The sequence below is a fragment of the Amphiprion ocellaris genome, chromosome 1 (genome assembly GCF_022539595.1).
Source record: "Amphiprion ocellaris isolate individual 3 ecotype Okinawa chromosome 1, ASM2253959v1, whole genome shotgun sequence".
NCBI lineage: Eukaryota > Metazoa > Chordata > Actinopteri > Pomacentridae > Amphiprion > Amphiprion ocellaris.
The window spans coordinates 8,577,943-8,591,014 of NC_072766.1; the positions used below are offsets into that span (position 1 = coordinate 8,577,943).

A 13,072-nucleotide genomic window follows, 5' to 3' on the forward strand; every position below is an offset into this window, starting at 1 on the left:
CCAGCCCTCCTATGATATGTGGTTCAAAAAATGTCACAGTGCAGTATATTGTAAATCAACAGAACTAAAAGTGAACTTCATGTTGACATTGAGGGGCATTCCAGCCAGGAACAAAGTAAAAGTTAATCAATACGAAAAAAAAATCTTTTCCTGTTCACCTCTTAAAACTCAAAAACACACCGCAGTAGCACCCTAAACTAAAACTACCAATGGGTTCCCTGTTTTCCTTTCTGAACAATTCAAAGGTCCCTCTCTATCTCCCCACACATCCACCAACCACTGGAACACATCTCCAAAGTTCTGCCGGGCCAGCTCAGCTTCCCCTCAGAAGAAGTGCCGCCACCTGCCAGATGAAGGAGCCTTTTGAGAGGCAGCTGGCATCGTGATTGGACTGTACTTTGGTCTGTTCCAATCCAGCTTCAGCTCCAGAGACAGCAGGTGGGACGAGTCAACGGAGGCCGGGTGGACGAAGGCATGCAGCTGAGTACAATCCAGAAAACAACAGAGGAGGAGTGCAGTGGGCCAGAACAAGCAGAGTAGCATCATATCTCTCTTAGAAAACATCATAGTATAGCCTTTGGTATGAAGAAACGCCATCATATACATCGTATATTGTACAAATAACAAGTCAAAGGAAAGAGACATACATTGTAGAATTGTAGTAATTGTGGGCTGACTGATCTACTGATTATCAGTATTTTATTTTTTACTGATTTACGGTAATAAATACATTTAAAAAGGGTGCTACTTTGGCTCTGAACCTTTATCTAACTGTGGTCGCTCTGTCTTCTGGAGTGATTTGATTGGTTATGCATCACAAATAAAACTCCTTTAACATCTGTAAACAAAACAAAAATGTATCAACAAAGTTTTCTGTTAGAGTTTGTGTTCTTCTAAGTTTAACTCAAGATTTTAAATACTTTCATTTACTGCAAATGAGTATCTACTCCAAATGTCTCACTAATAATCATTATCAGCCTTAAAAACCCCACAAAACACCCCTCTATACTCGATGACACTTAGTACAGTCTGGTTCCCCCTTCTATAAATCTGCTTGGAATCTTCCACTTCCTGTTTGTCAAAGTGGCCTTCTACCTGGACAGGTTTTGTTGGAGCTCATGCAACAAACATTTTGGGTAACTGCACTTTAATATGGATGGATGACACTGAATTAGAGTCTGTTTTAATGAGACTGAGTTAAGATGTGTAGCTCTGTCATTAAATAGTAAATTATTTCTCAGAATTCACAGAGAAAAATCTGAAATGTTTGCTATGTTAGCGTCCCACATGTTCTTTGGCTCAGCTAAAGCTAACTCTCTCCAACTTCTGGATCTCTTGAGTTGCTCGTTTTTAAAAATTATCTTGCTAGAGGTGCTGAAACTCAGAGAGTCTGAGATGTTTGTTCAAAATAAGCTCATTCTCCAGTCTGATCTGAACTGTCCTCTTTTGTTTTAACTTTCCCTAAACTTAGGAGTTAATGACAGAGCAGCACATCTAGACTCAGTCTCATTTATGTAGAGATTAAACTTCAGTGTCATTCATTGATGTTAAAGTGCAGTTTTTCAAATGTTTGTTGCACATGCTCCCAACCAAACCAGTCCAGGTGGAAGATGATGTGGAGAGAAAGCTCCAGAGGATGAATATCACACATTTACGTTGGAAATAAATGTCCTTTAATTAGACATTGTCATGCAAAAGTTGGATTTCCCTTGAATGATGTTCAAATCTTTGTTGAGTGCTTTGTTGATGTTGGTTTCTAAATGTTTTTTGACACTCTGCCCCAAAGATTGAAACCTTCTACGGCTCACAAACTGCAACAATTCACATACTATCAACTATCTTTCTGACTAAACTAAGATAAAAAGTGAAATCTGCCTGATTCCTGCGTCATGAATGTAAATCTTTTTGGTTTTTATGACCGTAAACTGAATATATTTGGGCTTGACATTTTATAAACTAAAACAAGAAATGAATTACTGGGGGAAACAATCAACAGATTAATGGACAAAGAAAATGTGTTTTCTAACATATATGGCTGAATTACTCCAACATTACAAGATACATGCAATTTTAATTCAATTTTATTTATATAACGCCAATTACAGGTCAAATTGTCTCAAGATGCTTTATTTTTATATTTTTTTGTCATATTTAAAATATGACAAAGTAAGAAATTTAAACCTCTTGACTAATCCAATTTATTATTTAGTTTTTAAGAGACTAATTGACAATTCAAACTTTCTCCACTAAAACTAATAAACATGAGGTCAAATAGAAGGAACAGTTTTAAATACTGCAGTCCCACGATGACAAGAATAAAGTTTCTCAACAAAAACTAAATCTGCTGGTGGATTCCATCAAAGTCCTAATAAAGGATAATAAAGTGTGATACTAAAGGTTTGTGGTGCTAAAAATCTCAAAGTAAAGACATCGATTTGAACATCTGGATGGAGGTTGATAAAAGTTGACCTTCTTTCATTTCTCTGGAGCGAGTCCATGGATTTTATGGATGGTGGTTAAAGACCTGCTCTTCGAGTTGTATTCCTTTGAGTCGCTGTAAAAAGTCAGTCCATCCTGGCCGACTTCAACACCTCTTCATGACAACTTGTTCTGCCTCCGACCTCGTGGAAACTCAAGAAACTCAGGAAAACCTGTCGAGACTCGAGGAACTCATCGAGACTCGAAGAACTCGTCGGGCGGGGGAAGGTGTGGTGGGCGGTGGGGGGAGGTGGGGGAGTAGAGGGGGGAGGCCGCCACCCACCTCCCTGCCTACTCTCCGCCCTGACTCCACCCAGACTCCGCCTTTGCTCCGCCTTGGCTCCGCCTATGTGGTCACTTGGAAACTACGATGCCAAAGGGACGACGAAATTATTTCTTTTCATCTGATCTGTAGCTCAGTGAGTTAAGGATTTGCCTATGGAGCTGCAGGTCGCTGGTTCAAGACCAGACCCTTCTTAAAGTTTTTGAAAATCCTGACAAAGACAAAGAAAGAAAAAGGCCGGTGGTGGGTCTTGAACCTGCGACCTTCCAGTTGGTAGTCCTCTTCTTATCCCCCTGAGCTACTCGCTCAGATACTAATTCTTCTTTTTTTTGCGTATTTATCATCTAGTTTTTGTCATTTTCGAGTTTTTTTTTTAACTCGAGTCTCGTCTCGACCGTTTTTCTCAGGAGGTTGGACTTCAGCCTTTGTGCTGGAGGGTGGAACCCTCAGTTCCAAGACTTTCCAAGCCTCCACACCTCCCGAGCCTCAGGACCTGAGCTTTCAGACAGTCTGAGGGCTGAAATTTTCTAAGTCCCACAGTAGTTCTCTGTTAGTTTGAACCTTCAGACAGTCTGAGGACTGAAATTTTCTAAGTCCCACAGTAGTTCTGTTAGTTTGAACCTTCAGACAGTCTGAGGACTGAAATTTTCTAAGTCCCACAGTAGTTCTCTGTTAGATTTAACTTTCAGACAGTCCAAGGACTGATATCTTCTAAGTTCCTGAGTAGTTCTCTGTTCGTTTGAACCTTCAGACAGTCTAAGCACTGAAATCTTAAACGTTTCTCAGTACTTCTCTGTTAGTTTGAACCTTTCCACAGTCTGAGGACTGAAATTTTCAAAGTTTCTCAGTACTTCTCTGTTAGTTTGAACTTTCTAGTTTACAGAAGCCTTAAAACTTGTGACCATGAGTCTTGATTTCACATTTAGACCATCCATCTGAGTTCTTCTCAGACTTTCACCTGTGGGTTTTTTTAGAAATCCTGAACAAACTTTGATTCTCTTCACTGAACAGTAAAGTTTATGGAGATCAGAAGGTAACATTAGTTTGATCAATGCCTTCAACTACTAGTAGACTTTATCTGGAAAGCAGTTTTCTGAAATGAGTTCTTAGTAAATCTGTCCACAATCAAACCAAGAACATAGAAAGAGGAAATGTTTGAAGAAACAACTTGATGTTTTTGTTTCAGACTAGAAAACACTTTAAGGTCTTTATCTGTTTTTGCTCTTTTGATCATTTTATTTTTTCTTCTGTTTAATTTGATCTTCTAAAGTTTAACTGGTGCCCTTTCAAAGGTTTTATCTTTAGTTTGATTCTTCTTAAATGTTTAGTTTTGCTCTTTTCTCACCTTTTATTCTGTTCTAATGTCTGATCTGATTTCGAAATGTTTTGTCTTTTTAATATTTAATTGTTGTTTTTTCAAATGTTTTATCGGCTTGTTTGAAAAATTTCCTTTTCTTTCCCAATGTTTATTTTTTTGATTAAATCTTTGTTAAGGTTTTTCTTTTTAAAAGTTTTACCACCTTTTAATGTTTAATTTTCTTTTTTAATGCTTTATTGTATTTTCTGTTTAATTCCTATTTAAAGTTTTATTGTCTTTAAGATTTAATTTTCTAATTAAACATTTAATTTTTTAATTAAATGTTTTGACTTTTAAAGGTTTAATAGTCTAATTAAATGTTTTGTATTTTTCTAAATGTGTAATATTTTTGTTTAATTGTATTTTTTAAATGTTTAATTATCTAAAATATTTCATCTTTAATGTTTCATATTTTTGTTTAAAAAAATTTGTTTAATTTCATAATTACATGCTTTGTATCTTCTGTTTAATTATCCAGTTAAATATTTTGTCTAATATAATTTAATTGTATTTAATGTTTAATTTTCTTTTTAAAAGTTGTATTACATTAAATGTTTTTTTTCCTTTGATTTAATTGTTTTTACTGTAGTTTATTTCTTTAATCTTTTTTTCTGTCAAGATTTTAACCCCAACCTTAAAAATGAAAAACCCTTAAATCACAATGAAAATACTTCTGTTGTCACAATCACGAGTTAGTCAGTTATTCAGTTTATCAATTCAGCTTTATTTGTTTAGCACCTTTCACACAGATTACAAAACTAAACAAGCAAAGAGAAAAAACTATGCTAAAACTATGATTAAAACTCAAAAAGAAACAAACAAAAAAAAGATTTAACATGGTAATAAAATATGTTGTGTCCAGGGGATGGAGGGAGTTTATTGAAGTGTTCTTGGGCTCACATGGGAAATCATTTAAAATATAAACTTGATATTCAGTCTAAGGAAACTGCAGAGCGACAGAAGAACCAACAATATCTCCTGTTTTCTCCTTTAATGAGTCGACTCTTCTTGTGCTTTCAGACCAAAGAACTACAGACTCTTCACAACCTGCTCAAACTCTTGGTACAGGACCTCACCACACGGGTCAAGAAGGTTTCTGTCTCCTTTCTACTCTGAAGATCACCTTCTCCTGCTCAAACTGCTGACAAATGTTTCTGCTGCTCTAAAGTCTGGCCTCCAGAACTTCCTAAAAACTCTCAAAGTCTCTTCTGCTGCAGGTTGCTTTGTAGAACTGTTGCAGAAAACCTCACTAAACCACATGGAGGGGCCTCAAGATAGTCGTCCAAATGAAACCATACAAAAACCAAACTAGTACAACCCAAACGCTAAAGTCTCCTGCAGCCTACCAGAGAACCTCTGAGAACAGAGAATCAGGACAGGAACTCTTACCTTCTGGACAACCAACGCTGGTTCACAAACAAGAATACAGAATGTGTCTGACCAAAAACCTCTAAAGACTCACTACAGCCAAGATAAAGACACAACTCAGCTGCAGCAAACCCACTAATCACTGCACACATTAGCACCATGTGCTAACTGTGGCTAAAGAACCACATTGACCAAGACAACTATCCAGTACAAAGCCCTAAAACACACCAAGAAACACATTGAAGATGATTTTACTGCTGGAAGCTGCAAGCCAACGCCTAAAGAACAAACTAAAGCAATGAAGCCAAACCCGGTTCAGTGGTGGAGAAGCAGAGGAAATGTTTGTCTGCAGCTAAATAAAGCAGGAAGACACTGAGCTGCTCAGGTGTTCCTGATAACACCCAGCTGCTCAGGTGTTCCTGATAGCACCAAGCAGCCACCTGGACAGCCAATAGGAACACAGCTTCCTGGAAGTCCAGAGGGCTGGCTTAGTGAAGGAAATTTAATTTAAAGTTGAAGCAGAAAGTTAACAAAGAAAGTTGAAAACCACCTCCTGATACCTGAAATCTCTGAGTTTTCACACAAAGAACACCTGAACATGTCAAACTGGTTCCATAGTAGAACCATCATTGTAAAAACGTCATAGTATGGTGTGTTGCTCAAAAAACATTAGGACCCGGATGTCAGGGGACAAACATGTAAGAAACATGAGAACAGAGAGAACCCAACCAGTAGGTCACAGTTTATCATCCCCCAGTCATCTCCTGAAGTCCATATGGTGAGAGACATCAGTATCTGGTTGTTAATTTACCAGAGGGTGGTACTTTCTAAGTTTAAATACATATAGTACTTTAGTACATATTTACATTAGAAAACTGTTCAGATTTTTGTTAGACTGACATTAAAAAAAGGTTTTATGAAAATATTGCAACAGTAAAATGCACATTTAAAGGCCTCTATTTTTATTTTTGGGGGTTTATCTTCATATGTTTACATGCTTTAATGTTCACCAAAGACCCTTTTTGCTCTTGCAGGAGCATCTTTCCTCAAACTATGTCTGAAACACTCAGTTTTAGCTCCTGTCTCTTTAAGGATTTCTCTCTAAAAACTTGATCTGGTCTGATTGGTCACCTGCAATTGCAGTTATGTTTCTGAGCAAAGGCTGAGGTGAAACTGTACCTGAAGTGGCTCTAACGAGGAAGTAATGTGTGAAAAAGCTGCTCATTCTGCATTTGAAGGCCAAACTGTTTTCTAAAGCAGGTGTTATGCAAATGAGTTACATGCAGAAAAGACATTCCAGAATTGGAGGACATTTTACGTCCCACCCATCAAATTTCACTTTACTGTGATTAGAGTAGGGTTAGCAAACAACACAGAAAACATGGAATAAAAATGGTACCACTGATGTGTAAGGTGAACCAATCAAGCCTTTGATAGTTCATGACCTATTATTGATGAATATGTAGCATTAAACTGTAAAAGAGAAGACTTATTTTTCACAAATTTTGAAGCCCAAATGTTCCCAAATTCTGCAATGACCCATCTAACATTTTCACATACAGTTTGGGAAGACTGAGAACTATTTCAGTTGATCTAATTATGTGTGGGCTGAAGACTACCTTGGCACTTGAGCAGGAAGTAGCTCATGTTGTGGCTGAAGGAGCCGCCGATGTAGCCACAGCTGTCGGACAAAGCGCAGGACAGACAGCGACAGCTGAATGAACCAAATGTATCCGCACTGTAAAAACAAAGACCAGAATATTTTGCAGATTTTGCCATCCAAACATCAAACAACAAAACACCTTTCCTACTACCAAAACCAACCGATTAGATTAGAACCAACGTTACCTGTACAGATGCCTCCGCTTTGGACCATCCTCAGTGCTCAGGAAGTATCTACGTTAAATAAATAAAAGATAAAAATGAAATGACACCAGATTGGAGCTGCCCTATATTACACACAGCAACAACAAACAAGCTTATTTTGGTCACCTGTCAGCTTGGAGAGACGAAAAATAAAAGCACCTGGAACACACAAACCCTACTTCAGCTACTCACTAGAATAGATGCTTCATAAATGAATGATGGGGGTATTAGGGAAAAAATGGATCCTTTTAGAGCCAAAGTAGGTCAAATCTTACCCCTTCGGGAAGCAAGTTTTTGGGTAAGACTTTTTCAAAAACTCTGGGAACAAAAGACTAACGGTGTATGTCTGAATCCAGCATGTTTACATGTGTGTGTGTGTGAACATGTGAAGTCATGTTAGTCAGATCACGGCTGCATCGTGGCCTGAAAATGTAGGAGTGAAAATATCTGGGAGTGATGGGGATGAGTCACACTCCGCTTTTACACCCTGAATATTTAGGGCAGTTTATAGCGGGGAGCTGAATAAACTGGGTCAACAGACGATTAAAGTAACTGTATTAGAATTTAGTGCTATGAAGCAGTTATGCATCGTGTTTAATAAGCAGCATTACAATAAATGTGAACAGTGATTCTGGAGCTGGAACATTCAAATTATGAACCTGTCTCTATACATGGTGCTGAAACAGTCAATTTATGAGTCTGTCTCTGTCCGTGGTGCTGAAATATTCACCTTTTTTTTCTGTTTAGCAACACTAAGGGTGCTTTTTCTTTGCTAGCCAACCAGGAGATGCAAAGTTAATCTGTTTTGTGCTGCGTTTTTGTGGAAAAATTAATTCTTCATATTTCTTAGGGATCAACCCATGTATGATTGCCTTGAATGATGAGGTGCACTATGACAGAGACTTCTGCCAAGTTGATTATGTTTAGCCACAACGAATGCTATTTTTAATGTTGTTTTTGTTTTCTTTTTTTTTGGTTTGCAGGTGTGTACTCACATCGGTTGGCTGTCTTCGTTGTAGGCCAGGACCTGAGTAACATACCAGTCTCCGGATGTGATGGACTGCAGTGTGTCTGTACTGGTGTTGGGCTATGGGAATGGAGGGAAAAAAATAGATGAGAAAAATGTTATTCTATTATGAAAAATGCATGTCAGAGTAGAATTCCGTTATTGTCATTGCAAATTTGGAAAAAAATGTGTCGATAAACTCTAAGTTAATAAATAGATAGTGCATAAATAGGTAGGAGGAGCTGCCAGTAGGTATTAAGTTCCAAACAATTAGTGTGAATGTTTGACAGAGTTCAGTTCTCTTATGACTCTGGGGTTGACGCTGTTTTTTATAGTCTGTTTGTCTGTGATTTGATGGACCTGAAGTGTCTAAGAGTATAAAAATGCAGATTTTATGGTATGAAATGTGAGACACAGAGTTTTTGCTATGCCTCACAGTATATTCCTATTTCCTTATAAGGTAATTAACTGCACTGAAACTGTTTATTTAAGGTGGGATAGCATCAGTGGCTTTCTAAAAGGGTTCATTTCACTGGGTGCAGCTGCTGCGGATTGGATGAATTGCATGCCAAGACATATGGACATATCTGTATACCGACCAAGGGAGAACCGAGTCTAAACCGTGGTTCATCCCCACCATGTAGCCATTCACATTTCATTATTTGAATTATATGTCCGATAGCCAATTACATTGAACCACACCATGTAAGATGTTGTGTTCATATCAAACTTTATCCTTTTCTGGGCGCTCTTTCAAACAGAAGAGGTCCTTGTACAAGATTTTTTTTGAGACACTGACATTAGAAAATAAACAGCTTAATTGGAGAGAAGTAGTTTGTCTTCTGTGTCAAACAACGAACACATGGTCTCACAGTGTGTATGACTTAAAGTACATTATGTGCATATAATCTAAAAAATATGGCTGATTTTCCAAAAAAAATTACACAATACTAACTATATTCACATACTGGATACCTTGAACTTCCCCAAGGAGATGAATAAATGAATGAACCAACCGACCAACCGACCAACTGATCAAGCCACCATCCAACCGAACAACCTACCATCCAGCTGATCAACCAGCCGACCAAACCACCATCCAACCAAACAACCCAACATCCAACCAATCAACCAGCCGACCAAACCACCACCCAACCGAACAACCCACCATCCAATGACCAACCAACCAACCAACTCTAATCATTAACATATTGAAGTTTTTACCTTTTACAACACACAAATGTGCTCTACAAGTCCTTGGTGTTCTGTGTTGTGTATAAATATCCTCTCACCTGGGAAATGGACATGGAGATGTGAAAGAATTTGCCTCGCTCGCCTTGAGGGATGGCTCGTGTGAAGAACAGCTTCAGCCCATCTTTGGAGAACAGAGGCTTCTCATTCTGAAGAAACAAAGAGGACTGTTCTAATCAAGACGTAAAAAAACGACTCGTGCGTAGAAGATAGAAAAACCTGCAACGCTGCCTTGTTAAATCTAAGACTTGAATGTAATTACGGTGCAACACTGAGCTTTAAAGCCAGAGAATAAAGCGTGCAAACAGTGATTTTATTAAGCCAAATCGGAATTATCAGTACGCATACGCGTTTATCCCTCAATAGCTTCCGGGTCAGAGTTCATCCCACACTACGTTATCAACAAAGCTCGACGAAGCCATACTATCGCAGTGGAACGACCTGCTATTTGTAGCGACTATTAAGTGTTTACACTGCTTAGTCTTTTTAAGGCAATATGCCAGGTCCCATTGTTCAGTGCGGGACTGCCACAACGACACCCGTGGGCTAAAGAAGTGGATGGAAGAGTTTTGCCCTATTCACGAGTGCAATAAAGGAACCTCGCGCTGTATATGTGACCCGCCTTATGTACTCGTCACATTTCCTACTGAAAGAAGAGATCCAGAACGTCGTGCCGAATGGATTAAATTAGTAAGTTTGACATAAGATCACATATTATTACCTTCTTTGTAGTCGTTAGCAAGTCTCGTTAGCAAGTTTTACTCGTCCTTGCTAATCAGATAATTATTGATATCTATGTACATAAGGATAAGGATAAGGATAAACTTTATTGATCCCACAGTGGGGAAAGTTCACCGTTACAGCAGCTCCAAAGAAAAAGTATAAAGGCAGTGCAGGAATAGATAAGAAAAAGAAACAGAGTGCAAAAATTGCAAAAAAAAAAACCCAACAAAAAAAAACATGCAGGGTGGCCATTTATTTGCTGCTGTCGACTCATTCTCCCAACCTTCTCTGAACTCTAAAGGATCTGGAATTCTCAGGTGACACCCGTCAACATCGATCTCGAGCAGGGATTTATAATCAAGGTTGACAGCCTCCCTTTCCTGCTGTTTTGATTAAAACTATTGGGGCCTTTTGAAATGACAATGCCCAAGCAAGGGACACGAGTTCTTTCTTTGGCTTCCCGATAACAATGTATCCTCATTTCTTACAAAATTCCTTTAAAGCATCGACTTTACAACGCTCAAAGTAATCAATATCTGCGTATCACTTGGCCATGTTTATGATCTGGGGTATCCCGACCTTTGACCCGGACCAGCATACCTTGCGCACGGCGAGATTCCGAATTGGCTTAATAAAAAAGTATCACAAAGGAAACCACCAGTGTTAACACCTCGGTGTTTTAATCAACGGGTCCAAATATAACTCACCTGCCTGTGAAGCCACCCTTCACTTTCATCCTCATGTTTCTGCAAAGACAGTTTGACAGGCTTCACTTGGGGAATGGAAACAGCTTTTTTCTAACGTAACTTTGAAGTATGAGTCGTACCTTGGTGCAGACTCCCGTTGTGTGTTCCTCGCACAGCGTCAGTATAGAGATGTTCTGCGCTCTGTTCGGCCAGTCGATGGCCAGTTTGCTGGTGGTGGCCCATTTCACCATGGTCACGTAGTACTCACTGACAAACACACAAGAGAATCCAACATTTAATTCGACTGGATCATCGACAGCGGCAGCATCATCATCATGAGCGACCGCACAATCGCGTCCAAATGTTTCTAAATTGCAGATTATGCTAGAATTTTAAAAAGAGATGAAACATCAATGATGTCAAGCGGCGAAATTAAGGCATTAGAGCAGTGTACAAACAGGCACAGCAGGCGGAATATAAATTGGGTACAGACCAAATCGAGGCATTAAGCTTAATAGAACCAAACACGGGACTATATCAAATAAAAATGTATCAAAGGAGAAGGAAAAATTACAATATCAGTGCCGACAAAGCGAATCACAGAAGCAGAAAATACTATTACCAAGAAACAGAAACGATATAACATTGTGTAGTATCTATATTGAGCTATTTACCACAAGAAAATGTATATATGTGGTGACATTTGCACTTAACTCGACATATTTTGCTCATATTCATCAATCTTCTTATGTGTATTTATGTGTACTTTCTATTAAAGGTTAACTAATGATACTTAAATTGACATTGTGCAGTAAGTTTACTTGTTTAATTAATGGAATAAACTGATTCTGCACATGAAAATACCATCAAATCCACAAAAATTAGCATCAGGGGTTCCAGATTAGATGCTAATGACTAGAACCTCCTTAGTGACAGGTCTGTAAGGCTTTCAGAAAGATGCTTGTGGATGCCTTTGCGTCAAGCAAAACCATTAGACCACTGATCTGTATTGAAAGTCATCTACAAGTGGCCGGTTTTCCCTCATAAATTCATTGGAAGGGCAGACCATCTATGCACAAAAGTCTCCAAAAAAAAGAAACAAAAAGCGGAAAAGCCTCATGACAGCTATTTAAACGGGCAGTAATTTCTTTAAAAAAGACTATTATTTGTTCAAATATGCTAACAAAAAGCAAACTATTTCAGTAAAAAGGGAGCTATTTTTTCATATCGTGGTTCAATCTGTGACGTGTCAAATGTATTCACTGGTTGATGTTGGACTACCTCAGATATATAGGTATCAGCATGTTGTCTGAAAATTTTGTTAAACATACAGAACATACAGGAGAAAAAGATGCCGGGCGTAACTTAGAAATGGTGTCATGACAGAGTTTGTCCAGCAGGGCAGCTCCAATGTCATTCTTTGCTACATGTGCTGCAGATAGTGCTGAGAGTATTTATGACAGGCAGTGGTGGGGAGTCAGGTGGTTTCTTCATGGTAAGCTGCCTGCTACTTTGCGAAATAAATTACTAGAAAAAAACAAAAGATTAACTTCATCGTCTCTCCTTCTCAATCTCACTCTAAGAGTTGTGGAAAATGCTACAGTAAAGTCTATTGTGAAAGAAAATCATTGTGTATTTTAGCGACAAAAAAACACCATTTTTCAACATGCCATAAAAACTTCAATCATATACTTTCTGGAGTGTTTTTCACGGCCTCCTTTACATTATTTCATCATATGGCACGCTTTTACAACATGTTGAAAAATCCCATTTTTGTTTTGACATAGTATACTATGGCGTTTTTTTTGCGGCAAAGTTCATGATGATTTTTTTTTTCAAAGAAAACCTTTGTGGAGGGGCTGTACAGTGGTGTAGTGGTTAGCACTTTCGCCTTGCAGTGAGAAGATCCCTGGTTCGCGTCCTGGCTTTCCCGGGATCTTTCTGCATGGAGTTCTCATGTTCTCTCTGTGCATGCGTGGGTTTTCTCCCGGTACTCCAGCTTCCTCCCACAGTCCAAAAATATGGTGAGGTTAATTGATCATTCTAAATTGCCC

At 38.5% G+C, this 13,072-nt stretch overlaps 1 protein-coding gene across 1 annotated transcript in view; it reads right to left on the reverse strand.

The window, feature by feature from the left end:
* The window catches only part of LOC111580049 (dipeptidyl aminopeptidase-like protein 6), a 33,449-nt gene that overhangs the window by 5,196 nt on the left and 15,181 nt on the right, over nt 1–13,072 (reverse strand). The window contains exons 5-10 of the mRNA XM_055009998.1: nt 11,159–11,285; nt 11,040–11,078; nt 9,651–9,758; nt 8,348–8,439; nt 7,335–7,382; nt 7,106–7,224 (exon numbers count right to left, since the gene is read on the reverse strand). Coding sequence (XP_054865973.1) covers nt 7,106–7,224; nt 7,335–7,382; nt 8,348–8,439; nt 9,651–9,758; nt 11,040–11,078; nt 11,159–11,285 — 533 coding nt within the window. The remainder of the gene's footprint in view (nt 1–7,105; nt 7,225–7,334; nt 7,383–8,347; nt 8,440–9,650; nt 9,759–11,039; nt 11,079–11,158; nt 11,286–13,072) is intronic.